Source organism: Exophiala spinifera (assembly GCF_000836115.1).
Source record: "Exophiala spinifera strain CBS 89968 unplaced genomic scaffold supercont1.6, whole genome shotgun sequence".
NCBI lineage: Eukaryota > Fungi > Ascomycota > Eurotiomycetes > Chaetothyriales > Herpotrichiellaceae > Exophiala > Exophiala spinifera.
Window position 1 is genome coordinate 962,657 of NW_015622518.1, and position 27,123 is coordinate 989,779.

Below are 27,123 nucleotides of genomic sequence, written 5' to 3' on the forward strand. Positions count from 1 at the left end.
CTACATAAACCAGCACTCCGACCCAGTTATGGAACTCGACATACTTTCATTCTTCACTGCTACCCTCCAGTCTCCACGAAAAACAACATCATGTCCTCTGGGAAGCCTCTCCTCGTCGTGCTTGGAGCCACAGGCAACCAAGGAGGCTCCGTGGTGGTCCATTTCCTTTCCCAGTCACCACCGCCATACGCCATCCGGGCCGTCACTCGAAATCCGTCCTCAGACAAAGCACGGTTACTCGCTTCGCAGGGAGTCGAGGTAGTGGCAGGAGACTTCGATGACCCCCGATCCCTTGAGGCGGCCTTCGTTGGAGCCACGGTGATTTTCAGTGTGACGGATTTCATGCAGCCCATGACGAGCGTGTCAATGCGTGAGAAGGCAGCGGCATCTGGTGCAGCGCCAGGCTTTTACATCCGGGACTACGAAGCGCAACAGAATCGAAACATCATCGACGCCGCGGCCAAGGTCAGCACGCTGGAAAGATTCATCTACTCGGGCCTCCCCAACGCGAACAAGTTGAGCGGGGGCAAGTACCAGCATGTGTACTTTTACGACGGAAAAGGAGCCGCCGAGGAGTACGGAAGAACGACGTACCCGATGCTGTGGGAGAAGACAAGCGTGCTCTATGCCGGCTTCTTTCTGGAAAACCTTACGGGCGGTCACGGAGGTGTATTTTGCCCTCGATTGGTATGTTGCCGTGGGAAACTCTTGTGAACAATACTTTGTAAATCTTCATCCTGACATCCATTTCTAGGACAAGGCAAGAGACTGTCTCATCGGGTCAGGCCGGGAACCACTGACTACATCGATCTTCCCTTGGTACTCTGTCGTCCAAGACACGGGCACACTGGTGGCAGCCCTGATCCGTGCCGCACCGGGCAAGAAGCTCGTCGGCGCCAATGAATGGCTGAGCCTGCAAGACCTCTCAAACCTCGTGGCTCAGAGCTTGGGGAAGAGGATTGAGTTCGTGGACAGCGTACCCAATTTAGACTTGGGCGACGCTGAACTGCAGCGAGCTCGGGAGGAGATGATGGGCTTCTGCATCGAGTTTGGCCTCGACGGAGGGAAGGTTGACAAGAGCGTGGTGAAGCCGGACGATCTGGGAGTGCCGGTGCAGCTGGAGCCGGTGAAGGAATGGATCGACAAGCAGGATTGGGAGAAGATTCTGTTGACTGCGTAAGAGTACTCGTGACAATCCACGGAGTTGGTATAGACGTTTCATTTATCAATGTGAGAGGGTAGAATCATTTCGCTGAAGACGCGGACCGATGAAATGACGTAGCAGCAGCGACCTGTTTCCTCTACCAGAGGCGTCATTTCAGCTGAGATTCAAAAACATCGTCGGCACTCTCAACAGTCGTCTCTTATTGTTGTAAGTGCCGGATACCACTGACAGTTCTATTCCATGTAGGACAGGATGGAACACCATCGCGGTGAGGCCAATCTCACTCGCCACCGTCTTGTCTCTTCGATCGACACCACTCGACGAAATGGAGCTGGAACGACAAAGACGCAAGATTCAGGAAAAGACCGCCCCGTCGATCTAGTTAGTGATGACCCCCACTCGATTGAGGAGATCTCGGCGGGGACGATGTGTCCCACCACGACGCCGACGTCGAAGTCCTCAGCCCAGACCGGCCCGAAGAACCCGAAGTCCGACTTTTTGAAGACGACCAGACCTGTCAGGACCTTCACCTGTGATTGGCCCTGCGAAGGGGGTAGTTGATGCAATGTGGTCGGTCTATCGAACAGTCCTAGGTAACGACGACTCTCATCGCTTGAAGAGCGAGGAAGTCGTCCCCGCCTGTTTCGGGAAGGGGATCTCCTCTTGTAGAACTTGTACCCTCTCACCGCCTTGGGGAAGTGTACACTCGACTATGTATGTCGAGTGACACGCCCTCCTTATTCCGGGTCCTTGTGTTCACCGAGGCGCTGAGGATCTGGCTATTCTAGCCACAATCACAGCGTCTCGTGACGAGACTCTCCCGGAGACTCTGGCCGGACACAGATGACGAGCTTTCCGCCCCCCCACCCCCCCCCCCCCGGGGGGGGCGCTCTCGAATCTCAGCTGGATTTCCTTCTTTTGTGAGAGGCTGAAACGTGCTCCACGGCCAACAAATCAAATCCACCCGAGAGAATTCGCTGCCGCTTTGCAAAAAAAAAAAAATCAATCACAGTTGTTGTCCTGTCTGGGTGAATGAATACATCTGTTTCTCTCTCTTCCACGTCGCTGATTGATGTGTACGATGTCGTGTTCAGCTCGACGGAATATATTTCTGAGATGCAATTTTTCGACAACTGCCAACTTTTCGTGGAGCAGGTATTCCGCCGCTCTGGGGCTGTGATGGCGAAGATGAAGAAGCCGTCGGGGCCGGGATGTTCTGTCAATCTCGAAGTATTTAGTATTTCTGCTTTCGTGGCATTAGTTAGGCCTGGTCCGCAAGATTGCGCCATCAGCAAGCGTACATGTGCGTGGTGCGTATCAATTGGGGGACAGTCGGTTTGCGGGCCAAGGAGATGAAGTTAGCTTACCGAAACCAGGGCCGCCAGAAGAAGGGATCTTGTGAGCCATAGTCGAAAGTGTTTCGCGCTCTCCACGCGGTCAGGCTACGGGGTACAAACGGAGCTTTGCGAAGTCGTGAAGCTGGCGCAATGGCGAGGGATGCTGTGCGTACCGGCTTTACGGTGCAGCGACTGTTTAGCTCTATGGTCGTGAGCTCGGAGGTTGAGTCGATTGAATTTACGCTACGAAGGTACAAAACATTTACTACCAGCGATGCTCTCATCACTTCCTACAATCGGAAAGATTCCCATGTCCACACACGGAGTGTTCATTCCTTAATGTCATGGGCTATTTCCCCTGATGATTCTCGTGGATCAGTCACCACGCGAGGGCTCTGTAGCTCCCAAACTACTGTTCCACGGATTCCGCTTTCTTAAGGGATCAGGCCAGGTATACCAAAGCGCTTCTTTTTGGTCTACGGGCCAGTGCTCGGGGCCGTCCACAGAGTGTCGACTTTGGGAATGCCTGACACTGCACATCCCATGTCAAGTCCCATTCCCGACGAAGACAATGAGGACGGCAGCGAAGGCTGCAGTGGCCACGAAGGTCTCTATCCTCTTCGCCGGTGTGACCAACACGATAACCATGCTGAATAGGAAGGTAAAGCCCACGATCGCACCCATTCTGGCGCCTTCACGCCGAATGAAGTATAATGCAAGCGAGCAGAGCGCAGGGATCATCGATGATAAGACCGTGCTGCAGATGGTCACGGTGAAGAGCACTAGCTTGTCCGAGTAGGAGTAGAATGGGATCTGCTGTCTTACACCCGTGTATGCATCAGCGATGTAGATGCGCCGCTTGTATTTGTGCCCAAGCAAGGAATGGTACCAAGGGAGGAATCGAGCGTGGAGGAAGGACGTGAGAGGATCTCTGTTCTCGGCCGGCAGAGTTATCGAGGTGAGATCCTCTGCATTCTCTGCATCCCAGACAGTAGCCTGGACCCCATGGAGACCGCTGCGGCCGCCTTCAAGGTCTAAGTTCCAGAAGCGGAGGTGCTTGTGATGCAAAGGATTAACGGAGGGCAATTGGGAGAAAGCCCGGTAGCGAAGGAGTGCGTTGCCTTTCGTCTAGTTAGGAGTTGCTTAGAGATCAGCAGATGGGGACTGCGCACTATATCTCTCCAGTTTGGCATCTAGTCGATCCCAAAGAGCCTCCCGCATTGAGTTCGGAGTGGCGCATCCAGAAATCTGGGCCGGGTCAAGAGAAGCATTTGGGATGCCTCTCTCTGCACTTCCAGGGTTTCTCTCCACCTCCAATTGCAACCCCAATCCCTGCCTGAGGTGCGCTATTTCGGCCTGCAAAAGGTTAAGCTGCAGGGCCTGCAGAGGCATGAAACGCCGAAAGATGGCGAACTCGGGCTGACCGGCTTGAAGCGATGATAGACAAGAATAGTCATCCATTTCGAAGGTAGTGTCCATCATGTGTTGATATGGCGTCGATGACACTTGCTACGGAGACAGCACTGAGCCCAGAGGCCTTCGGTGGCAACAGCGGCCTGAATGGATTCGGTATCGGTGGCAGTGAGGCTTCTGCGCTGGATCCGATGCCCAATGCCTGCAGGGATGACCCATGACCCACACGTAATTAGCACGAACACCCGCTCGCAGAACCAGCGAACGAGCCGTGCCGCAAATTTCCGAGATACGCCCACAGATAGGACAACACGGCGTTGGGGTGATGGGCTCGAGCGTCAAGTCCCAATCACATCCAGGTTACGCTTTGCTTATGCCGCTCGGTCCAGAGGAGCAGGTGAGCGTGGTTCTTTACTTAGCGCGGGGGGACTCAGATTGATAAAAGGGCGAGCGTTTCCCACAGCTCTTGGAAAGTCGTCTTTGTCGTCCTTGTCGTCCTTTTCCTTCCTATGAAACGCTCCCGGAAAATCTTGGCAAGAGCACCGGAGCCTGCCGATTTCGGTACGGGGGTGTCCATGGGCCATGGGCTCTGGTACGCAGGCCCTGCCCAACCTCTTTTCACTCTGCGACAGTGCGGTCGACTGAATCGGTCCTCTGTTCAGGCTGATCGCGAGAATGGGCTCTCTCGATCAGGGAAATGATGATGCGCGATATTACCTGCTTTCGTAGACCAACCCGCGGCCAGCATCAAGAGTGTCGACTTCGAGCAAGGAGAGCATGATGTCTGAATTACTGTAATGCATTGGCGCCGTACCGCGGATCTCAACCGACTGTTGGTTCCCTATCAACGTGTCGTTGTAGAGAAGGGTCGAGGGTTTCTGTCCACGGCAAGTTGCGGAGGCCTGCGGTCGACTTTCGGCGCCACTCCGCACAACAGATTTTACAGGCTGCAAACCCTAACGTCTTGCAATGACCCCAAGCACGACAGGAAGCTTTACTTGTTCCTGGCCATAATCTCACGCGTTCTGCTACTCTTTGAAGTTTTCTGAAGCATCTGCTGCGTCCTTTTTTGCAAGCCCTGACGCGATTCCACCCCTTTCAAGTCATATCCGGGCCTTCATCATCCAGCGGACCACGCGCCTGCTCACCCCTTCAGTCCCCCAGTCGAGCGTTCCGCGTCCTTTGAATTGCATTGACATTCGATCTGCCCTCCCCCCCCCACAATCGACCCCGGTATTGCACGGCCACTCCCACCATCTCTGGCCCTATGAGTTGAAGGATCCCTTGACCTGGAAAGAGACTGCAGAAAATTCCGAGCCTCAAGGCCCTTCGAACGCGTTGAGACGAGGACCGGTACAATCTCAGAGTAAAAGCCTCAGACTTCAACAGCGAGAGTGGTGCGACAGCCAGCATACGCCGTAGAACGTAACGACGTCCGGGGGAACAATCAGGAAGGCAATACCTTTCAATCTCAGGCGTTCCCGAAGACCAAAACACTCCTCGATTGTATAAGGCTGTCGTTCATAGAGGTAATTCTCCTGGATCGACAGCATAATGCCGGTGGAAAAAGAACAACAAAATTTGCAGCTAATTTTTGATGCCCGGCGCAAGTATAAAGCGAGTCCTTCTACAGCTGAATCAATCTTCTCAGTTTTCAAACATGATGAGGATCCATATAAATGTGATGTCATGGTCAAATTAGACGGGGAAACCAAATACCTCGGTCGGGCTCTGCTTGACACGGGATCGATGTATAGCATGATGAGCGAAAAAACTGCAGTTCGGGTAGAAGCTTGGGGCCTGACCACCATCGACCGGAGTGAAGCCACAAGGACCGAAGGAATCAAGACGGCGGAAGGGATTTTGGAGGAAGCCAAAATCAAGGTCGTGGGCAAGCTGAGTCTGAAGTTCTCCGGAGATGGTGTTCATTACTACCGACATACTTTCATCGTGATTCCACACGAGGATAGATTTGAGATCTTGCTCGGTGCAAAAGTCCTCCACAGATGGGTTACAGCAGACCGGTGTGCGAACAGTTCCTCACAGAGCCCCTTGGCAAAGTATCGCCTTCTGGCGCCCTTGGGACGTACTTGGGACCGGCGCAGTTGTCGACAAATGCTTCGATCCACCCTGGATTTTATACAGCAATAGCCAGATTGCCCACGGACAAAATGGGCAATCAAGCGGCAATGCATGCAAACAGTTCTCACAGAATACGTGCAGCTCACAACGCTTCTTGAATCGCGAGATCAATTTAATTCCTCGAACAGCCTCTGCCTTGTAGCTCCCCTCAGGGCAGCTAAACTCGAGCGACACCTGTTTCAACAAGAAAACAGGCAACGCGTCGGTAATGAATGCGTAGTGTCACATCCTTCACCGCCTTGCCGATACTCTCGGTTTTTTTTTTTCAGCAAGATCAAACATTCCTGCGATGGCGCCTCTTAGAGTTTGCCGAATTGGTGGTCAGCTGCGCTCTGAGGATTTTCACCGTGGGAATCGGTACTTCCGCCCTGGCTCCCTCGAGACTCTCCCGTGCTCGATCAAAGCGGCCTCGCTCCGTTATCTTCCTGAACGAAAATGGTGGTGGACGAAGCTCGGTTCGGGGGTGTATGTAATGTATACATGATACATACATTGCATATACTGTTGGGTTGCGGAGTACGGAGTACGTCCTTGGCAGATAGGAGGTGGGTAGGCATTCTTGCCCTTTGTTCGCAGCGACTATTTACTGATCGTATCGTACCGTACCTGCTGGTTAGCACGTATAGAGGAGTCCGGTCCTGTATACACATCACGTCACTTACGCTTAACAACTTACAACACTCGACACTCTCATATACCTACTGTCATGCTCGTACTTCTTCTTTGTTCTTGTAGGGTAGTACTGTTTTACCTCGTTCGAACTTCTTATCATTTCATTCTGGCTCCACTCTCTCTCGTCGTCCGAGTTCTTTTCGTCCTCACTTTGCTCACCTGTTTTTCCTTGTCTGGATTCTTTCACACTCACTTCGCTCACTCGTCGAGGATTCACACCTGTCCCTTTCCCTCGTCGACTTCTTTTCATTCACACTTGCTCCCCCCCCCTCCCGGCGCCCTTTTCCCTCGTTCAGGGTATTCTTTCAATTCACACTTGCTCCCCCTTTTCCTTGTCAAGAGTCACCACGGTCTTGTCCTCGGTGATGGCCAAAGTGTGTTGTTGAACGGAGTACTTGACCGGGTTCTTTGCCTCGAAGATCTTGTCGAGTTCTTCGAGCTGGATTGAGAGAAAGAAAAAAACACACAAGTCAGTCTCGGTGGATTTGCAGAATTCAAGTAAAACAAAAAAGTTGGCGTGAGACTTACAGTTCTCTTCCTCGTTTCAGGGAAAAAGAAGTACGCCAAAACACCGTGGCTGAACGTCCACGCCACAAAGATGATGTACGTCTTCCATTCGATCTTCTTGATCGCAATCGGCCACGCGAACTGGTTCAGGAGACCGGCGGCGTTGACGAAAAATGACTGGAACGCCATTCCCTTGGCGCGGATTTCGTACGAGATACATTCGACCGGGTAGAGGGCCTGATTTTGAGAAAGAGGTACCGTTAGCACAAAGTACATATCTCGTCGTCGTCATCGTGGTAACATCCAAGCAGATAAGATAGACCACATAGACCACACAGACCGCACAAGCCAGATACATCACAGATTACACAAACCACACATGATCCGTTGAACAAGAGTCACACAGAATCAAAACTTAAAACAAGTTGAGACAACAGATAGAGAAAAACAAACACATATGACGTACCTGTAACGGTGTAAGGTTGAACGAGTATACGGCGCCAAAGACGAAGATAAACGCCAACACCGCATTACCGGCAGTTTTGTTCGTGAAGACTGCGTCGCTGTCGTTGACACTTCCAGACACGAGAGAGTTGGCGAGAGTGCCGGCCGAAGCGGTCATGCAGACCCAAACGACAGAAACACCAAAGAAGCCACACATCATCATCTTGCGACGACCAATCTTTTCGACGAAATGGGCTCCGATGACGGCGCAGAGAAATTGCTCGATGCTGTACCCGAGCTGGACATTGGCTTTGCCGATGGAGCTATTCACGCCTGCCGTATCAAGGACGGCGGCCATGAAGTATGACAGGACACTGTTTCCGCACCCTATAGTCGGTTTAGAAGAGGAAGAGAGTCAGCTGCAGGTCTACCCAACGAATGTGGTTGGGGGGTGGTTGAAATACGAGTACAAACGTACATTGAGTAAAGGCCGAGAACCAGCATGCCACAGAGATGCGAATGATGCTGGACCGCTTGTTGAAAAGAGCGCGGTAGTCCCAGAAGCGTTTGTCCTATTAATGGAGACGATGTGTCGTTAGCTTGCGAGGGTTACTCAAATACCTCGAGAAAGGAGAAGAAGAGAGGGCCAAAGTAGAGAAGCGGGGAATTGTTCTTACTGATCCATCGAGTTCGAGATACTCTTCGTACTCCACAAGCTGGAGCTTGACCCAGGCGGATTCCCGGTTCCCGTCGCCGTGCCACTTGGTTAGGATATTGACGGCGGACTCGCGCTTGCCGTGAGCGTAAAGCCACCTCGGAGATTCTGGGACGACGAAAGCAAAGAGGCAGATCAGGCCAGGGAACACCATCTGGAACCAGATGGGGATCAGCCAGGAATTGTTGCTCTTGATGTCCAGACCGCCACGGGTGATGCCCGACGACAAGATGGACCCAGCGAGCCAGGTGGTGTTGCAAAGACCCGTCACGACCGATCGGTACTTGGGATGGGCCGTCTCGACGATCCAGATTGGCCCGGCGGCCGCGGCAATGGACACGCCGAACCCGAGGACGAACCGACCGCCCATCATCTGGCCCTCGGACGCGTTGGCAGACGTGAGACCTTGGACGATGGTGCCGATGATGATCAGGAAGGACCCGATGAACATGCCAGGACGGCGGCCCCACTGATCGATGCAAGGGCCGACAAAGGGCAACGCGGACACACCGCCGATCTGGTACATGGACGTGATCAGTCCAGCCCAGATGCCCTTGTTCTCGCCGTTGAAGTGCTTGAGAAAGTACTCCTTGTTGTTGAGCAGACCGCCAAAGAGCATCGTGTCGTAGCCGTTCATGGTTTGGCAGAAGAAGCCCGGCAGCAACACGACGAACAACAAGAGCATGCGCGTGTCCTTCCACGAGACGGGTTCCTGGATCAGGGCTTCGTTGTACGCCTGGCTACCGCTGACTTGTTTGACCTCGACGACCTGGGGGTGGGATGGTGTGTCAGTCAATCTGGATGGTCTTGTCAAGTAGGACAAGGCTGGAGGGGCATGCTCCATGCATGCGTTGGTTGACTTACATCCTTGTCAAGCGTGTTGACATGTTCGAGGGTATGTTGGTCAGTGGTCTTCACGTCGGTCGACATGTTGGGCGACAGTGGCCGTGACAGGGACTCGTGTTCTGTATTCAGTCCACCTTGATTGTCGTGAAGATCGAGGTGTGTATGAGCGAATGTTGCAGAGTTCGCAGAGGAAATGAGGTCCTTTTTATAACTGAGTAAAGTGCTGTCTCCAGACTGAGAGTACCCAGGCCATCTACACGATGCCGTTTCTAGTCAGCTCTAGCCTTCTCGCGCCGGCGTTGTCTATACGAGCGCCGGACACCATCGTCTCCTGATTGAACTGTAGCTTTGGCAAGGTGACAAGACCAGCCACCCGACATGGAGCCGAAGGAGGAGGAAGGGCATGACAAGCGAAGGCCCAGCTTTGAGAGTCCTCGGCGCTTTGGTGTTGTCTTTAGACCAACGTCGGGCGGGCCCCAAAGCTCCCAAAGGTGCTAAGACTAGCCGTGTTCAATCCGGGGTTGAATTGGACATGGTTTCCAGAAAGCGAGACTGTGCGGAGGGAAGCTCCCTCTCTTCGCCATGGGGACACGACATCTGGTTTGCCACGAGTTGAGGGGCCCGAGTTGGGGTCGAGCTCTAACTTCTTGGTGTAGACCCGTAGACTGAAACTTCGCGCTGCCTTGTCGTCTACGGCGGGAATTCATTGAGCGTGATTCGTTTATCTCGCTCGGGACAAGACGACGGCCGCAGAGCTAGTGGTTGATTAGTCCAAATAGACGAACGAGTCCCTTTCAAGCCGAAGATGAACCTTGACGAGAGTCTCTCTGTAATAAAATGTGGCAGTCGTCAAGGTTGGGCATGGACCTGGAACGGCCTTGTGAGGAAATTGGTCAGTTCGAGACGGTGGCCCCATCAATCATACGATAAGCGACTGAGAATGAGGATGGCTTGGTAGAGACGCTGTCGATCCGAAGTTCTTGCGCGGGCCATTAAGGACGACATGGACGTGGTGGTCGCGACGAGGACGACATTATTGTCGAATGTGAACACCACTAAACACCACTTGGGCCGCGTGATGGTCTGCTTAGGCCGTACGGCTCGATGTCCGAATCTTGCAGGCCAAAGGGCGTTCATCAAATACGAGACATTGAGACAAACGGAATGGAAGAGAGAGCCGGGCGGGCAGTTGTTTGGTGTCAGTCGAGACTGAAGCCGAGGTTTAGACGGCAACAGCCACCAAACAATCAATCTTCTTTTCTTTCGTCTCAACCGAGAACAACAAACATCAACCGTAATACATGTCGAGTCCTGAGAGAGTCATATATACCTGCAAAGAAAGGTACCTGTCCATGTACCTGTCCATGTACCTGACGTGTCTATCAGTAGCCACCATTCACATTCTGCCCTAGTACACTCATTCTCTCTCTCATGGGGTATGTTTCAATGTTGCCCGATCGTCACCACCACTTCTTCGCCTCTTTCTCTGCCTCCTCAGCTCATATAGCATCAATACAAGACACATAAAACTTCATACGGCTCATCTTCGGCCACGCTGCAAGTTGCCAGCCAGCAAGAGAGTGACAGTCGCCCCCTCCTCGAGTCTTTCTTTAGCTTCGCGATCTGCGATTGTCACCCCAGCAAGACACTGACTCTCCCCAGATCATGCATGAGCCTCCGCCACGGCTGCTTCTGGCTGATCCTCGGGAATTAATTAATTACTCTTGATGCTCTCGACGACATTGGGATTTGATTCTCATCACTCCATGTCCGAGCTGCATGCGACAACACAACCTGTTTTGCCGAGATAGAGAGTAGGGTTTCACTGAGGTGGTCCTGCTGCTCATCACCGGCGTAAACAAAGGGAGCATGTGGACCATGTCCACCGGCAGAGTCTTGTTGTTGAAGTTCATATTTGTTCTGGGTCTCGTGCCTGCCAGCCTCTCTCGGAGAAAGAAACAAGAAGGGAGAGTCCGGGTTACTTCATAAACCTATCTAGTACGTGACTATGTCTTGGGTCAGAAGTCATCCATCGCCTTGGGCCTTCTCCATGATACGAGGTTTATGTATAGATTGGAAGACGCCATGGATACGTGTCACTGGCCATTTTGCTAGAAGACAGGCCCTGGTTACGTCCGAGGTATGAACGACCTTTCAAGGGGTTCAAGCTTTTCGATCATCAATCAATACAAGCAGTGACAAAGCTATCACAGCCTTCTCATGTCGACGCATCAATTCTCAACCCCTTCAAAATTCTCGCCTACTGACTTGTAATGCTGCGTACGTGACCAGAAATCCTCATCGCAGTTAGACAAAGGTATCGTGATGTCCTCTTATGCACGCACACCGAGAGTTCTTCAACCAGCCAGATGACAAGACCGTCGCGTCCAGTGATGTTTCTGCTAGTTACAGTGTCACAGTACATGCGAGCTCAGAAGGGGGCACCAAGAGCTATTTGTTTTTTTGTCCTTTCATTTCTCCTTGTCTTTCCCAAATCACCCGTCCATCAAGATGGCGGACCAGTTCACCCATCGACCAAAGCCATGCCGTGCTTGTGGTACCGATCGCCGAGGACGGGGTTGGATCTCAAAATGTGGGCAATCTCCTCCATTTCGTCGTCGGTCAACTCGACGAGCTTTGTGTTCTCCTCGACCCTCTCGACCTTGGTGGCGCCGGGAATAGGAATGACGGTCCCCAGCGTCACCTTTTCGCCGCTGCCGTCGAGCTCGACCGTGCGTCCACTCAACTGCCTCACCCAGGCGATGGCGATCTGCGGTCTCGTCACGCCCTTCTTCTCGGCCAACCTCCCGACCTCGTCGACGAGGCGGTTGTTCTGCTCGAGCACGTCGTCCTGGAACCGGGGCATGAACCTGCGAAAGTCGCCCTCGGGGATGTCTGCGTTCCTCCGCACGCCGGGGCCCGTCAGGGCGCCGCGGCCCAGCGGGCTGTAGGCGACGATGGGGATGCCCAACCTCGCGCACGTCCTGGCGACGCCGTTGGCGAAGATCTGCTGCGCGCCGAAGAGGCTGACCTCGACCTCGACCACGGCGATCGGGTGCACGGCGTGCGCGCGCTCGATCGTGCTGGCCTTGACCTCGGACAGGCCGATGCCGCCGATCTTGCCCTCGCGGACGAGCTCGGCCAGGTAGCCGACCGTGTCCTCGATGGGCACCGCCGGGTCGACGCGCGCGCACTCGAAGATGTCGATCTTCTTGGTCCCGTCGAGGATCTCGAGGCAGTCCTCGACCGACCGCCGCACGTTCTCCCGCGACCCGTCCGGCTCGATCGTGCCGGGCTTGCAGCCGCCCTTGATGCTGAGGACCACCTTGTCCGCGTGCTCCGGGTGCAGCGTGAAATACTCCTTGAGCAAGTGGCACGAGTGTCGCTGCGGACTCCCGTAGATCTCGCCGCCGTTCCAGAAATTCGCACCCTTGCTGAGCGCCGTCTCCATGGCCTTGTAGCTTTCCTCTGCCGGCTGAGGGTTCGGACGCCACGTCAGACCCATGAGCCCGTACCCTATAGGGCCGATTGGCTTCGAGAGGAGTGTTGGTTGGGTGGCGGTGGTTGACATGATTTTTTCAGTCTCTTCGGAGTGGTCTGGTAATTGAAGGGTGTGGCTTTTTCGATAGGGTCGGCTTTCGAGGATATAAGGGTCTTTATACCACGTATCATGTATCGTGTCCAGAGCTTCAGAGGGTCATTAGCAGTCTTTGTCGAGGGATTTCCTAGCTCCCGGAATCTCTATCCGTGTCTTGAGTTTCCCAGTTGGTTAATGGATGCCGGCCGAGGGGATGCCGGCCGAGTAGATACCTGTCTGGAGATATCCTTTTGGCAACGGAGATAAGCTCTTTTTCCTTTTGTGGAGTTTGCTATGCGCTGCTCTTAACGGCGTCTTATATCCTGTCTGTCCGTCTGTTGGTTACAAACCATTATTACGTCGTGTGCAAGTACGTGCATGTTTGTGAACCAAGCACGAAGAAAAATTCAAAGCAAAAATCGAGGGACAAGAAACCAGAAACAGGCCCTTGCCAGTCACTGTCGTGATACACATATATCTAATATCCCTAGGCATGGCATCTTTGTTACGGAAAGTCCACAAGAACCCACAGTAAAATAGTTAATAAATACAGGTAGTTATGTAGGTACTTGCGTAAACCGCGTAATAACTTGTCCTCAAAGATACAAAGAATGTGCCAAAGCTCTGAGCGCCAAAAGGAAAACCCCCCTATCGACAATATTCTGTGCGCTCTCCTGCCATTCTTCACATCAACCTTGCACTGAATCTTGCGCTCGACCTCTCCCGTCATTGGTAGTACCTCTGTTGCCTTGCGCGTGGTGGTATCCGATAACGCCATGGCGCTCTGCTGTTGCCGAAGATGATAGTGACTGACCATAAATGACTGTTCTCTTCATGCTATTACATGAATCAGTGAAAGTGACTAGTCGTTGGGATTCGCGCTGTAGACTCAGGTCAATTGGTTTTCGCGCTCCTTTCAGTCAATGGCCGCAGACCCAATCCAAACCAATGACAACCAAAAAGCTCAGCCTTGGTTCCATCCTGATAGAACTAGGCAAACCGAAGATTTCCGGTATGATAACATGGAGCATAGTGCGCTCTTCCGTTCGGTTCGGCGCCCCTTTGCAGAGAAGAAGAAAAACACTCCAAAACAGAAAATCAAGCAACTTTTCTGTCTCAACTCCCAGCTAGTTTCAGCTGACCCCCAACCATGCATCTTGTTACATTTCCTGGTGAGCCAAATTCTCTCCATCGTCTGATCATAAGCTGTTGACTGTGAGAAAAACCATGTAGCTAAGGACCCATAGCCATGACCCACGGGGGTATTCGATTTCTATGTTGATTCGACTTTATCGTCCCATTCGCACAAATAGAATAAAAGAAAAGGGCGGAAATCCAACCCTGCAAGTACTCCGATTATCCGACTTCATGTTATGTTCTTTGGTGTCGTTGTCGCCGCTCGCAATGCTGAAAAGAGAGAAAAAGACATTCGTCATCTTGATCAAGGGTATCATGTCGTATCTTTGTAAACCAGATGGAATTGAGTCCAGTCCAGCACGACCTGCCGACACGTCACTCGAATTGGTCGTTCTGACTGTCGGTGACCGTGTCGCTCAAGTTGATGAGAAGTTGAGCAAGGCAGCGTTTGGTTGCGGCGTCGTCGCGAAGAACGTTGGAGAAAGTGGCGTCGCGAAGAGGCTCTGGAAGGCATTGTCGAAGTGCTTGACGAGCGCGATTGTTGTCACTCAACCTAGATCGGTATTAGAAAGTGCCGCAATTCAACGCTGTCTAGGCAACAACTCACCTCAAAAAACATCGAACAACATGCTTCAGCAGACGCACGGTTTGAGTCTCGACGAGACCAATGACCATGTTGCTCAAGACCGTGCCCACAGCGTAGAATCTCTCGTAAGTGGCGCAGATGTATCCCAAACCAGTGTCATCGAGCAGAATTTTCTGAACGATGAAAATGGCCACCGTCTTGGAGAGCTCACTGCCAGTTTCCATGATGCGAAGGCAGAGGGGAATGATCTCAGTGGTCAAGAGGAACGTGATGGTCGGGGAAGAATTGTTGGCATTACCAGGAGTCCCATTCGGGTTCATCGAGACACTGGCGGACGGCTCATTCTTGACCAAGGCCCCGATGACACCCAGTGATGTAAGTCTGAGATATTCAAATGGTCGTGACTTGGACGTAGTGTTGAGGAAAGGATAGAGGAACAGGGGAATGTGCGCTGAAAATTGAATTAGCACGCGATCCCGGTCCGTGTAGCAACCAAGACTTACCATTCAAGAACAGACCTCGAGTCTCATTGTGGCTTGCCACGCACTGCAGGAGAGCGAGGGCGTTGCAGACACGATTGCTGGCCGCTGCAGTGAGCTGGCTAGGGTTCAAGAGCGGATAGACCGAGATGATTTCTTGGAGCAAGCTCGTCATGACACCAAAGCTGTGCCAAAGGACCAGAGCGAGTTCTGGGACCTGTTCTCTCTTCTTGCTCAGTTCCATCAGTGCACCCTCTCTCCGGTTGGGATCCATGAGCTCCGACACCCATTGCAAGACTTTGCGATTCTCGTCGTCTTGGCCCGGTTCGCCACGGTCGTTCATGAGGGAAGCGCCCATGTTGTTGGGTGCGTTGTCGCCTGAGCTCTGACGATTGCCGGCCTGAGCGTGGGAGGAGTTGTGGTTCTGGTTCATGGCGATGCGCGAGTAGTGTTGTTGCTGAGCGGCGGCCGCAGCAGCTGCAGCCGCCTGGGCCTGAGCTTGCTGAGATCCGTGGTTCATGCCTTGCTGAGGGCCAGCATGTTGCCAAGCCGACTCGTGCTGACTGTACTGCTGCTGATGCGAGTACAGATGCTGTGTTTGAATCATGGCTGCGGTCGATCTTTTTCCGGTGCAGGTGTCAGGCAAGAATCATCCTTGGGGGTAAGAAGGAGGGAGGGAGATCGAGGATCGAGGGCCGACGGATCGAGGGATCGAGGGATCGGGTGGGGATGGACTCGGGGTGAGAACGCGAAGTGAGTAATTGAGAGACGGCCGTGAAGCGGCAAATATGAGAAGGTATTGTGAGGATGTGTGTACCCTGTAACCTCGAGATAATGTCGACGAGGAGATGGTGAAGCGGGGGAGAAATCAGGTAGTTCAAGGGTGTCGCTGCGCAGCAAGTGATGGAAGAAGAAGAATGAAAACGGTGGAGTCTGTCCCGACTTGGCGGTGAAGAGCGACTTTGGTTTGCGAGTGCGTGGAGTCGGAGCCGGAGTGACGGGGGATTGAGGCCTCTACGGAGGACAACAATATGTCAATCAGGGAGAGAGTGAGGCGGCATCAAGACACTCAGTTAGTGCATCTATTGTAGCTAAGGTAAGGTATGTAGGTACATTATGTACATACAGTAGGTACTCCGTACAGGTATGCATAATACAAGCACCGGTTCCCCCGTACTGGGCGCCTTAGCCAATGTAGGCCTCACTGTTCCCGGACAATAGGCTGGTGCTGCCGTCTATTCCGCACCCCGGGCACAATAGGGACCGGGGCTGTTTGCTCGACCCTGCTGCTAACTCGGCTTTGCTGAAGAATTGTGTTACCTCGGTATCTAATAGCTACGTACGGAGTACCTAAGGTACCTGTAGAGAGTACATCCATAGAGGACAAAGAATAAGAATTGGAATTGGAATTGGAATCGAGGAGTTCAGAAACCAATCATCAATTTCCATCATTGCTTCACTTACTGACCATCTTACTCCGGGGTAAGTTTTGCGTCTTTTCTTCACTTCTTTTCTCCTCGATATTATCCTCTGACGAGCCTGGAAATTTGAAGAACAGTGCGCTGAAGCACAGTCCACTGATTGAGAAAAAAAAGTATCCTCAATTCCAACTCCTGTGGAGTCAATTGGAATGTCCTCCGTAGCATCCATCGTCAATGCCGTCGTCAATACTGACTGGCTGGCTGTACACACTGCTATTGACTGAATGATACATCCATTCTCCCTTCATTTCTGATTCTTCCCGTCGCTATTCCGTATGCAAAGGACATTTCTCCGGCACCTATAACAGGAGATGCATCTAGCCTAATACTCACGCTCATATCCAATCATCGCTGACCCTATCCCATGAAATGCATGCTCGCTAAGTCGTCAAAAAAAAATAATACTCAGAGTGACCATCACTCGTCTGTACTCCCATATTACCTCCGGGACCGGGATCGGGATGCCGATCTACCAGTTCGTCTCGTTCGTCCATCAGAAGAGCTCTCTGCACCTGCACACGAGTTAGTTAGTGGGCTGTGACTCTGGGGGCCGTGCGGACATTCACTTACTGGAGTACATATAGTCGGTGTAGTAGGCGCTGTCGTAGCTCACGTCGCTCTTGTCGTCCCTGCGATTTCTTCTCTTGAGGCCGAGCCAAAGCGCTAAAGTCCCCAAGCCGGCAGCGACCCATCCGGCCGTGCCAATGCCGCTTCTTCTCTTCTTCTCCTCGACCACTTCGGTCCTTCCAGGTCTCGTGCCAAACCATGTGCGTCCGCCGTTATGACGGTCTGATCGGTGGGAATGCCTCTCGACATAAACTTCTTCCGTCGTTCGCTTGCGTCGGGGTCCGAGGCCGAAAATGCCCAAGAGGCCATCAATCAGGCCCTTGGCACACCAGCACGCGCAGATGAGCAACAGAATGATGATGCCGACGATGACGCCAATGACGATACCGGCAATCGCCCCACCACTCAATCCACCACCGGAGTCGGTTGATTGCCCGTAGATGATGCTGCCGCCAGTGCCTACAGGGGTGACAAACGGCTGTGTGGTTGTGGCAGCTCCGGTCACCGTTACCAAAGTGTTGCTAGTCGGTCGAAGAGGCGCACTGGCAGTATTCGTGACTATGGTTGTGACTGTGTAGAGACTGCTGTAGTATCCAGAGCTTCCACCTCCCACGGCGGCGCATACCCCCGAGGACTGGCAGTATTGACCCGATAAACAACACACATTTCCGCATGGCGTCTCTCCCGTCGAGTATGAGCAACTTATCGTCGAGGCAGGCACGTATGAGCTGAACGTTTCAGTTACTGTCTTCAGGTCGGTCTGTACGTAGGTGGTTGTGTAGGTGCGCCATTCTCCCCCATCGGCCGTTGTCGTTGCCGCGCCTGATCCTCCTGCGCCGCACTGAGCCTGGTCGTTGGCATCAGTGTAGCAGACTTCATCGGAGGCACAGCATAGCTGGCCGTAGTAACCGCACGGGTTTGAGCACCGTTTATGAACGTTTTGGAGGTCTTCGAAATTGCGCAGAAGGTCGGGGAGAAAGGATGCCGCAACAGGTCGAAGGAGGAGCAGACCAGCGACCAAGGCCCGGGGTGAGAGAGGTATCTGCTGTACCCGCATGTCTGGCAGCGTCGGGATCAGTGTGAAGTCGGTGCGGTGAGTTGTCTGTGCACTACGTTCGCACGGCGTTCTTGTTGGAACTCAGGCACGGATTCGAGTGGCTCGGGTGTTGTGGCCAATGCACTTCACCACCAACACGGAATATCCGTTTCTATACAGAAACCACCTTCGAATCTTGGTGACCGTCAGCGTGGTACTCCGTACAGCAGAGGAAAATAGATGGGTGAGAATGAAATCGAGGTTGGGCAGAACGCGACGGCTTTTTGCGTTGTCCGCTCGTTTTTTACCAGCCTCCTCCTGCCACCGAATTTGAGAGATTTTTAGCAACGAGATCCGCACCAGGGCGACGAATTTGCTTTCTAGAAGAGAAGGCTGGGAAACTGAAATTTTTCATTAACAGGAGCATTCCTATGTTCACGATCTGAGGATTTTCCTGTCCTTTGCAAGACAGCGGTGACTCTGAACTCGCTTGTTGGTTGCGAGGCAGCTGCAGGTTGCGGGGGACAACTCAGCCAACCATTCTCGGTGCTCCGTCCTCCGTACTTACAATAAGCCAGTGCCTCGGCTCGGTCTTAGTTTTTGCTGATGCATTGAGATAGTTGCAGTGACTTTCCCCTGTTCGACCCCGGGGTTCTCGGGCTGTATGGACAGTACCTCAAAGCTTCGCTCCAGCGAGAGCAGAGGGACGATGGCTTGTTGGTGACCAGCAAGTCGGCAAACCTTCTCCTTGGGATTGGTGTGTCCACCTTACGAGCATGAACACGAACACGAGTACGAATACGAGGAAATATCGTGCATCTTTCAAGCAACGTTGGGCGGTCCAAAAACAGCCTTGGCATAAACCAGCAACGGCCACATACTCGCGCGGTGAACTATCGACGAGAACCAAGGGACTATGCTTGTTCTCAGGGTGGCATCGGACCTCATCGCGACACTCTCAGAGCTACGGACGACAGTTGTGGCGTGATGCCCTCTTCTCGTGCGGCCTCTGACATGGTTAGTCTTTCTCCTGGATGAGTTCCGAGTCACCCAATGCCGAGGGTGCGTCTCGAGACTCTGCACAACGTATTGACCTGCGTAAGGGAAACACCTCGTGGCCTGATGCTTGACCCTTGTATCTGTGTATTCTAGGCTCATTGGCCGCATCTTCATGCTGTGTGCATTGCCAAGTCGATCTTGAGCAGCTTCAGAGCAGCATTCCGGAGGGAACACTGGGATGAAGAGAGCGAAGATGGGACCAAGCCGAGAGGGGCGGAGCAGATCGCTCGATCTGGTCCTTCGCCGCAATCTTTCAGCACGAGGACGCCCACCAATCTTTGATCGAGATGCGGAAACCTCCGTCATGGCTCGCATAGTGAGTCTTCTCGCGACAGGTCACGATAATGTAAGCAACTTGGAGAGCTTACAGTACACGCATGTCCGGGTTGCCATGCAACTGCCTACAGGGCTGTCGACCCTATTCCTCTTTCTGTCCCGCCTCGTACGTCTTCTTGCAGGAACTTCGGCACATTCCATGGATCTGATGATCGGCTGGCATGGCGCCAATGCCCCGGGAAAGCGCCCCGAATCTTATCCAACCTTCTGTGTTAAAATATTGGACCGGGGTTCCTCTAACACTGTGGGCTGGCCAAATGATTAGGCTTAAGAGGGTGCGACTGCGACGTCGCAATCGTTCACTTCAGGATTGCGACGCTCCCGTCGCTACGCATGCCTAATGACTTCCATGCTCCAGCGAAGACGATAGTCGGTTGGGGTTTGTGATTTCTATCAATGCTGCAGGAGATGTGCAACCGGCAGGATCAATCAGTGCACCTCGAGCAATCACAACGAGTAAGCTATCGTGCGAGAAGAGCTCAACCAGGGCTTTGGAGTAAAAGAGTAAACCCAACAACTTGCACCATATGATCATGTATGAACTCCTGAGCAGGGGTGCTTTTGCCATTCCCGGTTTGCCACAGAGAATCCAGCCATTTCTATACTGGCACGTATACCCCGGAAACGGGAGAATCTGCAGGCTATAGGGTACCTACTCGTAGCCCATCTTGAACCGGTGGAACGTAGACGAAGCAAGGGAAAACGAGGTACGCTTCCCAAGGGAAGCTTTGCCATGAAGGGACGGCAGGGTTAAGCGCGCCGCAAACCCAGGGTGATGGGACAGGTGTCCTGATGCCCTGTTTCAGACAGAAATTAATTCATCTTGCGAGACAGTTCATCAAGAAGTTCAACCTGTTGCTTATCTGGACAAGGCGACAGGAAACCCGAGTGTGTTACAGCCTAAATTGACGTCCATGGGCCACCAGTATTGGTTTTTCGGAGGGTCCCACCGGCCACCGACGCAGGTCCTCTCACTCGAGTCGTTCTTTTAGCCCTGGTGGTACTTTGAATGACACCACACCACCCCGTGGCACCCCTGTTGCTCCCACCACTCACCGTGGACTCGAAGAAAAGAGTGCCTCTTGCACGATGACGACAGCGCCGCAGGGCCAGAGATTGCAGCGGTCAATACCTTTAAGCGGTGGACGGTTCTTCTCGTTCGCGACCAATCTACGGCGCCCTCGAGGACGCACAGTGTACATCCGGACATCTACAGGAGAGATCACAAAGTCAAGTGAGCCGAGTCTGTGTCGTGGAGTAGGGCACCAAACAGCAACAACTTTCTTTTGCAATTGGCAAGTGCACTGCCATATGCTGCTCCTGAACTGGTGCTGTGCCAGACTCAGGGTCGTCTGACTACGGGCAAAGCAATGTGCCCTGCATCCCACGCCCTGTCTCAGCGAGACGCCAGAGGTCGGGGCGTAAACAGGCTAATCGCGGGAATGGACTCGCAAAAGCGTTTTGGCTGAAGCACTACTGCAGCCACTTTGTGCCTCTCTGGGAATGGCTTCGGTCGGTGAATAAGGACGCATGAAGTGGCCCTAGGCCTGGCTGACTGATGAATGTTGATGTCCTGACTACCCCGGGCCCAAAGCTGCACAGTGAGCATATCCGCTAGCAGGGGGGGCCGTCGAGGCGGCCTGCCTAGTGCGCCTTCTCCGTTGGGTATAGCGCCTATGGCCATTTCAAGTGATTCCCTCTGTTTGATCCTTGATCACGAAAAGAACTTCCAATCAGTCTCTGCCATTAGCGTGCTCGCTTGGCGCCTCATGCGTGGTCAGGACTTGCACCATCAGCTCAGTGTCGCAGCTATTCATTCTACCAGAGTTGAAAGCAGTCCTTTTCCCATCGCTCCACCCCCGCCAGCCTCGTGCCTGCATACTGTGGTATAAGAGAACCCTTCATTCCCATGTACCAGGACCCTTCACCAGTTACTTTGACTTTCGAATCCACAAGCCGTCCAAGACCGAACAAAGATCAACACCAGACCTCCTCACAGCAATGACGGACTACTCACTCAACGACTGGAGCCAGCAGAACGGGACCTTCTCACCCGACCCAGCCTTCCAATGGGACTTCACTGTCGTTCAATCGCCAAAGACCATGGCGACTCATTACAACGATGTCAGCTCACCGGCTCCCTTTCACCCCCCGAGTTCTGCGCTGACCCGTTGCAAATAGCTTCTACAACGAGCAGCAGACTTCTACGCTACACTCGACACTTCTTACGATAGTTTGTCCGCTGCGGGCTCTGATGCTTCGTATCGATCGACGCCTGAACGGCGTGTATCTTCCGTATCCAGCGTAGTTACGCAAGTCAAGAGTTCAATTCCCGACAAGCTTGAAGTGAGTTTACGGTGCTATCACTGCGAATGTCTTGACGCCTACTAACATCCAACAGCGGAGGCGGGAGCAGAATCGCTCTTCACAGCGAGCTTACCGCGAGCGCAAAGAGCGCCATCAGAAGGAGCTCGAAGAACAGATCAGTCAATGGCAGCAGAAACACCAAATCCTCTCACGCTCTTATTCTCAACAGACCGAGGAAGTCGCGCGCCTCAAGGCCCAAATTGAACAGCTGAACGTCGAAATCTCCAACCTACAAGTCGCTATTCCAACGCTTTGCGGGTCACTCTGCCAGTCTCCACAGGAATTTGACCTGGTGCCGTTCTTCAACTCCGAAGCGTTGAGCCCGGTGTCCAGCCCACGCCTCTCACAGGCAACGCCCGCCACTCAGAGATGACCTCGAAGGTCTCTCTTATGTGTACTAGGCGGCTGATTCATGTTGATGTCTGTTGTTTTGCATAGCGAGGGCTGAACGGATCATGGGGCTCTAGCAAAGCTATGATGAGCAACGAGTATGTTGCACTTTGGGAGTTTATGGCGTGTCGCATATGCGTTTCCACAGGTGGCAGATTGATATCATCGAAGATCGACCATCATTATTGATACTAATTCAGAAACGACCCTCTCTTCTGTATTGTAAGCATCGAGGCCATGTGAAGGACGGCGCACACTATGTGTCCCTTGAAATGAGAGATTTGCAATCCTCCAATTCCGGGATCAAAACGTCTCGGGCGTCAAACAATAGTATGATGGTGATTGACTATTGACTCTGCTACGAGATGGCTCGGGCCCTCCAGGAGGCTGTCGAGCCACGTCGTGTGTTGTTCCAAGTCACGCTTTGACCTCAGCCACCAGCCGTAAGTTATACCCATTTGTCGTGTCGATCGTATCGGTAATCTTGGCCTTGACAGCCAAATTGCATGAAGCGAAGTCTGAACTCAACATGGTATCAATGCTAGACCAATCAAGGCAAAGGGGCCACTACCGTGTTTGACCAGGTTCAGCAAGCCATACATAATCCACTCACAGCTCAGCAGTCAGCGTTGAGTAAGCCACCGGAGAAGTTGAGCCGCTGTATGAATGACAAAGGCAGTGTTCTTCTTGGCATTTTCCTATTCTGATGGATTATGGTTCATGCTGATTCCTGCGCACACGTCTTACCACAGACGGGATTCATGGTTGCGATGCCATGGCCCGTTAGCATGCTCGAGGATCCCCCAGATTGGCACAGCAGCATTGCAATCACGGACAATCCCGCCGAATTTTGGAATCATGCCGGCGAGGCCGTTCTTGATTGGGACCCTATAGGTGTCTGGCGGTCCCCAGCCGGTGTCAGGTCACTTTGTCCAGTACGAGGAACATGGGTTGTGCGGCTCAGCAGGTGCATCGGGGATCCTTGCGTTAGGTTTTTAGCACTGTCCAGCAGTGGATTGTCCCTTTTAGGAAGGACTACTCCTCTTTCTTGCGTATACTTTTCTCGCCCGACGCTACCTACTACAATAGCACCCTTGGGGGGGCTCGAGTCAATCATGGTATTCTGTCCCCAGGTTTGTGGCTCAGGGTGCATCGTTGTAGTAAGAGGTGGAGACGGGATGTCGCGACACTGCGCCAAAACGCGAAAAGCCTTGCCAACCAACAACCCCTTGCGCGGGGCCGGGATTCAAGCTTTTACCTCAGCAGCAACGCTATGCTGAACATGGTATGCGCACTAGCGAACTAGTTGATGACAGAGCAGCTTCTGGACTTGAGGGCCGCTACGGAGGCCCGTTTCATCACGGGCGACGCCGACACGGCTGCAGCGATCATACAAGTATTATCCTCTTATATTGTCGATCGACACAGTATTCGACGATTTGGAGCAGGGAAGGTGATCGTCGATGGTACATTAAGCTTCAATTTTTCGGAGTCTTTGAAATGTCGGACTGGGCGTGCCGACGACTGCGTCTTCGACCATGTACAGAAATCATTCCACAATACCGGACTGACGCGTCGGGGAAATTTGGTCTTGGCCATGGCTACCGCCAGAGAGCAGAGCTCTCTCTCACACCAGGTTTTCGTCGAACACCAGAAGCTTCCAGGAGACGACGTGCATGCTGATGTTCCGGCAAATGCCGTTGAAGGTCCCGACAAGTTGCAAGCCTCGTCGCCTTCAGCCCAGATTTCTTCACAATTGCTCGATCTCCAGCGTATCGAAGATGTTTAGAGCTTCCGCTGGCGGCAGCATTCGATGTTTCAAGGCGCTCATCAAACACCATTGCGTCTCTACGAGCTGATAGCATTGCCAGTGGGCACGAATGTGCAGTCATGAGAATGTTTTAGCCGGAACCAGTCTACCTGCTCACCTGCTCAGCTTCTCCCCCGTCCAAATTTCCAGCAGTCAATGTTCAGACCGCCACAATCTCCCGTCGAAAAAGTTGCTCTCCCCGCAGACTGACTCGCAGTGAGTTACGTGAAGTAACAAAGGCGGCGCCTCCAGTCTGCCCTCTTCGTACCAGACCGAGGAGACAATTCACTGCGGATAAACGACTATTCGCACCCTCTTCAGCTGTAGAGGAAAAGATGCTCTCCGGCGTTCACGAGCCCATGAATGAGCGTCATCGTACATACCATAACATCTCTACAACAAACCGCCGAATGGATCGAGAAAGTGAACCGGACACCTTCCGTTCGAGCAGTTGCACTGGGCTTTCGCAAGAGATCACAAAACCATCACGGGTGCTTTGCTGTTGCAGTTTTTCAGACGACGGTGGGTTCCCAGATAGCTGCATATTGGTGGCCCGGCAGAATGCCTGCAGACGGACGCGGTGTTCCCGGCGTGCTTCATTTTCTACTGTCATCGGCAGTACAGAACAGGCAGCGTTTGTGGCAGGTTTCTTGCTCCGATTCAGACACCCGATCTATTGCCCTTGAGATTTGACTGACCAAAGGAAGATTGATCCTGGCGATGCGTGAATGGGACTGAGAGGATGGAAATGCGTTCAGTGTTGCAGCTATTACAATGAGACAAGGATGATTGGACTATGTACGCCGACGATAACGATGCCTGCAGTGACGCAAGGTATGCAGACAATCTGGAAGTTGGGTTACAATCCTGCAGTGGACATGGATGAGAGAATCACGGATTTTCTCTCATGCCCTCAAAGCGACCAGAACCGGTGCACGGCGGATGGCTCCAAGGGGCCAGGTGTTTTGCAGCTGGGTTTGGGATTTCAATGCTCAGACCGTTCTCGCGACGGCCGCGCAAAGTCGCCGCTCGACAGATACTTGTGCAACAATTGACTGCTTCGAGAGCAATTACTGCCGGATGTGGTAAGGGGTAGCCATTCATTCAGATGAACTGCTAAATCTGCAACAGCATGACAAGTTCAATGATTCGCGCTGAGTCATTCCTCCCTGCCCAACTCAGTTTTCAACCTTCAGTTAACCGAGGAGAAGGTCGCTCTTTGCACCCTTACGTATGGATCAGTTGTGATGTTACAGTGTCAATTTCGAAGGACGGACCAAATATTTTCGATTTTTTTGATTGGTGGCTACCGACTCCTGAAAGAGTAGCTGTCCACGAAAGAATGCAACAAATCAAAATCACATGTCTCCGCGCGACCGCGAGACAACGCCGAGTTTACAATCCGAGATGCATGAAGTCGCTGGTGTGGTAGGATTTCGCACTGGTGCCAACGGTCCGCCACATTTGCCAAAAAAGGCACCCACTTTGCACCTCGCAAGCCATGAGTGTGGCCATTCTTCTTCGCACTCTACCCGCAATACCCCTGCAATGCAAGGCCTACGATGGATGATGTTGCTCTGGAAGATGCAGCCCGGGGCTTCAGCCTGTTCAGGGATATCTCAACCGTCAAGAGGGGGCAAACAAACAAAAACGCCTGAGGCTGCATTGATCCACCCCCCTTGTTCTCACCCGCGAGACTTGTTGGCTCGGCACTACTGGTCAAACTCACTCTACCCGGGAGGGTCCATGGGCCGACCGGACCAGTGCTTACTAAGAGGCCTTTTTCCAGTCTTGTCCAAGTGGCATTCGGGGGCCGGGAGAATTTCCAAACTATTGGCAAATCGCGGCTCAATGCCGGAACGAGGGAAAAGGACAGGTAAGTAAGGGGATTATTATTGTTTGTTGGCGTACGGAACAGGGCGAATTCAGGAAGATGTACGGGAGGACTTCCCTGGTGGTTGGGCTCCAGGGCATCCCGTCCATCTCGTGGCCTGAGTCGAGGTTCGCGGAATCGTGCCACCGTCGGGGCAACGACGGAAATCGTCGATTTCCGGCCGCCGGGATTGAGTTGCTCCACGTTTGGACTTGAAACACCAACAAAGCACGAAAAACATGTGTGCTCGTCCTGTCTCCTCGACACCCTTCGTATCCGTATTTACCCCCCGCTTCGGCTCCATTGGAGAAATTGAATCATGAACAAGAACAACGAGTCAGGCTACCCTTGTCATTTACCATTGTCATTCCCAGTGCCAAGACCATTTTGTTTCCGAAGGGAGTCAGGGCCGTCGGGCGACTGTTTGAGTCGAGTAGATGAGGACGGGATCTTGCACGATTCGCTCATTATATTCTTCATGCCCAGGAAGGAATTCAAGGGGAGCCAATATATCTCCAATCAATTTCGAAGTACATTATGCGGTGCTTGGCTAACACGGTCTATTGGAGGACTTTTTTTTCCTGGTTAAAGCTGTGTTTTCTATTCTAGCTTCACCGACATTGCGATGACATGTCGTCGATCGTCGATCGTGGATCTTGGGATCGTCGATTTGCTCGATTAAGTTTCGGGAATTCAAAGTTCCCTTCCCCGTTCAGAATTACTGTGCACAAGTACAATACAAAAAAGTACCTGCCGGTAAACGAGGCGCAGTCCTGGAAGCAAGAACACGTTGCCCATGGCGTTGTTTGTGTGGAAAAGTGGCGACTTCCCATTTGGGAATAAGAGAATGGCCTGGCCATTGGACACAATTACTGTAATACGTTAGTATATCGATCGACGATCAGTTCTAGAAGCCCATATCTCCAACAGGTCTAGTCAGGGGGGGGGGGGGGGGGGGGGGGGGGGAGGGTTGCCCGGACCCGGCTTGACGACGACGAGGTGATGGTTCTTTGTGCGATCTCGATCTTTCGCGACCGTGGCGGATTCTTGTGCGCGTGGTGCAGAGGGCGGTGTGGACATCGGTTCCCCGGAAGGCGTAGGACTCGAAATGGTCTCTCTCTCCAATCATGCGTACCGGCCGGAGACAAACCCGTTCGTTATAGATTGAAGGGCTGAACGATTTT

At 52.9% G+C, this 27,123-nt stretch overlaps 8 protein-coding genes across 8 annotated transcripts; 3 read left to right on the plus strand and 5 right to left on the minus strand.

Moving 5' to 3' along the window:
* Positions 1 to 90: 90 nt before the first annotated feature.
* PV08_08267 (uncharacterized protein) lies at positions 91 to 1,180 on the plus strand (the record flags this gene model as incomplete). The annotated part of the gene is made up of 2 exons (XM_016382593.1): positions 91 to 687; positions 755 to 1,180. The coding sequence occupies 2 exons, from the start codon at positions 91 to 93 to the stop codon at positions 1,178 to 1,180; spliced, it is 1,023 nt and encodes a 340-aa protein (XP_016233296.1).
* Positions 1,181 to 3,048: 1,868 nt separating this feature from the next.
* PV08_08268 (uncharacterized protein) lies at positions 3,049 to 3,963 on the minus strand (the record flags this gene model as incomplete). The annotated part of the gene is made up of 2 exons (XM_016382594.1): positions 3,049 to 3,623; positions 3,675 to 3,963. The coding sequence occupies 2 exons, from the start codon at positions 3,961 to 3,963 to the stop codon at positions 3,049 to 3,051; spliced, it is 864 nt and encodes a 287-aa protein (XP_016233297.1).
* A 1,506-nt stretch (positions 3,964 to 5,469) lies between these two features.
* Positions 5,470 to 6,066, plus strand: PV08_08269 (uncharacterized protein; the record flags this gene model as incomplete). Its single annotated transcript, XM_016382595.1, has 1 exon — positions 5,470 to 6,066. One exon carries the CDS (start codon positions 5,470 to 5,472, stop codon positions 6,064 to 6,066), a length of 597 nt encoding a protein of 198 aa, XP_016233298.1.
* Positions 6,067 to 7,039: 973 nt separating this feature from the next.
* Positions 7,040 to 9,325, minus strand: PV08_08270 (uncharacterized protein; the record flags this gene model as incomplete). Its single annotated transcript, XM_016382596.1, has 6 exons — positions 7,040 to 7,168; positions 7,258 to 7,473; positions 7,703 to 8,067; positions 8,159 to 8,252; positions 8,358 to 9,164; positions 9,260 to 9,325. The coding sequence occupies 6 exons, from the start codon at positions 9,323 to 9,325 to the stop codon at positions 7,040 to 7,042; spliced, it is 1,677 nt and encodes a 558-aa protein (XP_016233299.1).
* A 2,440-nt stretch (positions 9,326 to 11,765) lies between these two features.
* On the minus strand, positions 11,766 to 12,812 carry PV08_08271 (uncharacterized protein; the record flags this gene model as incomplete). The annotated part of the gene is made up of 1 exon (XM_016382597.1): positions 11,766 to 12,812. One exon carries the CDS (start codon positions 12,810 to 12,812, stop codon positions 11,766 to 11,768), a length of 1,047 nt encoding a protein of 348 aa, XP_016233300.1.
* Positions 12,813 to 14,330: 1,518 nt separating this feature from the next.
* On the minus strand, positions 14,331 to 15,627 carry PV08_08272 (uncharacterized protein; the record flags this gene model as incomplete). Its single annotated transcript, XM_016382598.1, has 3 exons — positions 14,331 to 14,508; positions 14,563 to 14,992; positions 15,045 to 15,627. 3 exons carry the CDS (start codon positions 15,625 to 15,627, stop codon positions 14,331 to 14,333), a joined length of 1,191 nt encoding a protein of 396 aa, XP_016233301.1.
* A 1,436-nt stretch (positions 15,628 to 17,063) lies between these two features.
* PV08_08273 (uncharacterized protein) lies at positions 17,064 to 18,125 on the minus strand (the record flags this gene model as incomplete). Its single annotated transcript, XM_016382599.1, has 1 exon — positions 17,064 to 18,125. The coding sequence occupies one exon, from the start codon at positions 18,123 to 18,125 to the stop codon at positions 17,064 to 17,066; it is 1,062 nt and encodes a 353-aa protein (XP_016233302.1).
* Positions 18,126 to 21,500: 3,375 nt separating this feature from the next.
* PV08_08274 (uncharacterized protein) lies at positions 21,501 to 22,239 on the plus strand (the record flags this gene model as incomplete). The annotated part of the gene is made up of 3 exons (XM_016382600.1): positions 21,501 to 21,623; positions 21,681 to 21,845; positions 21,901 to 22,239. 3 exons carry the CDS (start codon positions 21,501 to 21,503, stop codon positions 22,237 to 22,239), a joined length of 627 nt encoding a protein of 208 aa, XP_016233303.1.
* Positions 22,240 to 27,123: the final 4,884 nt, after the last annotated feature.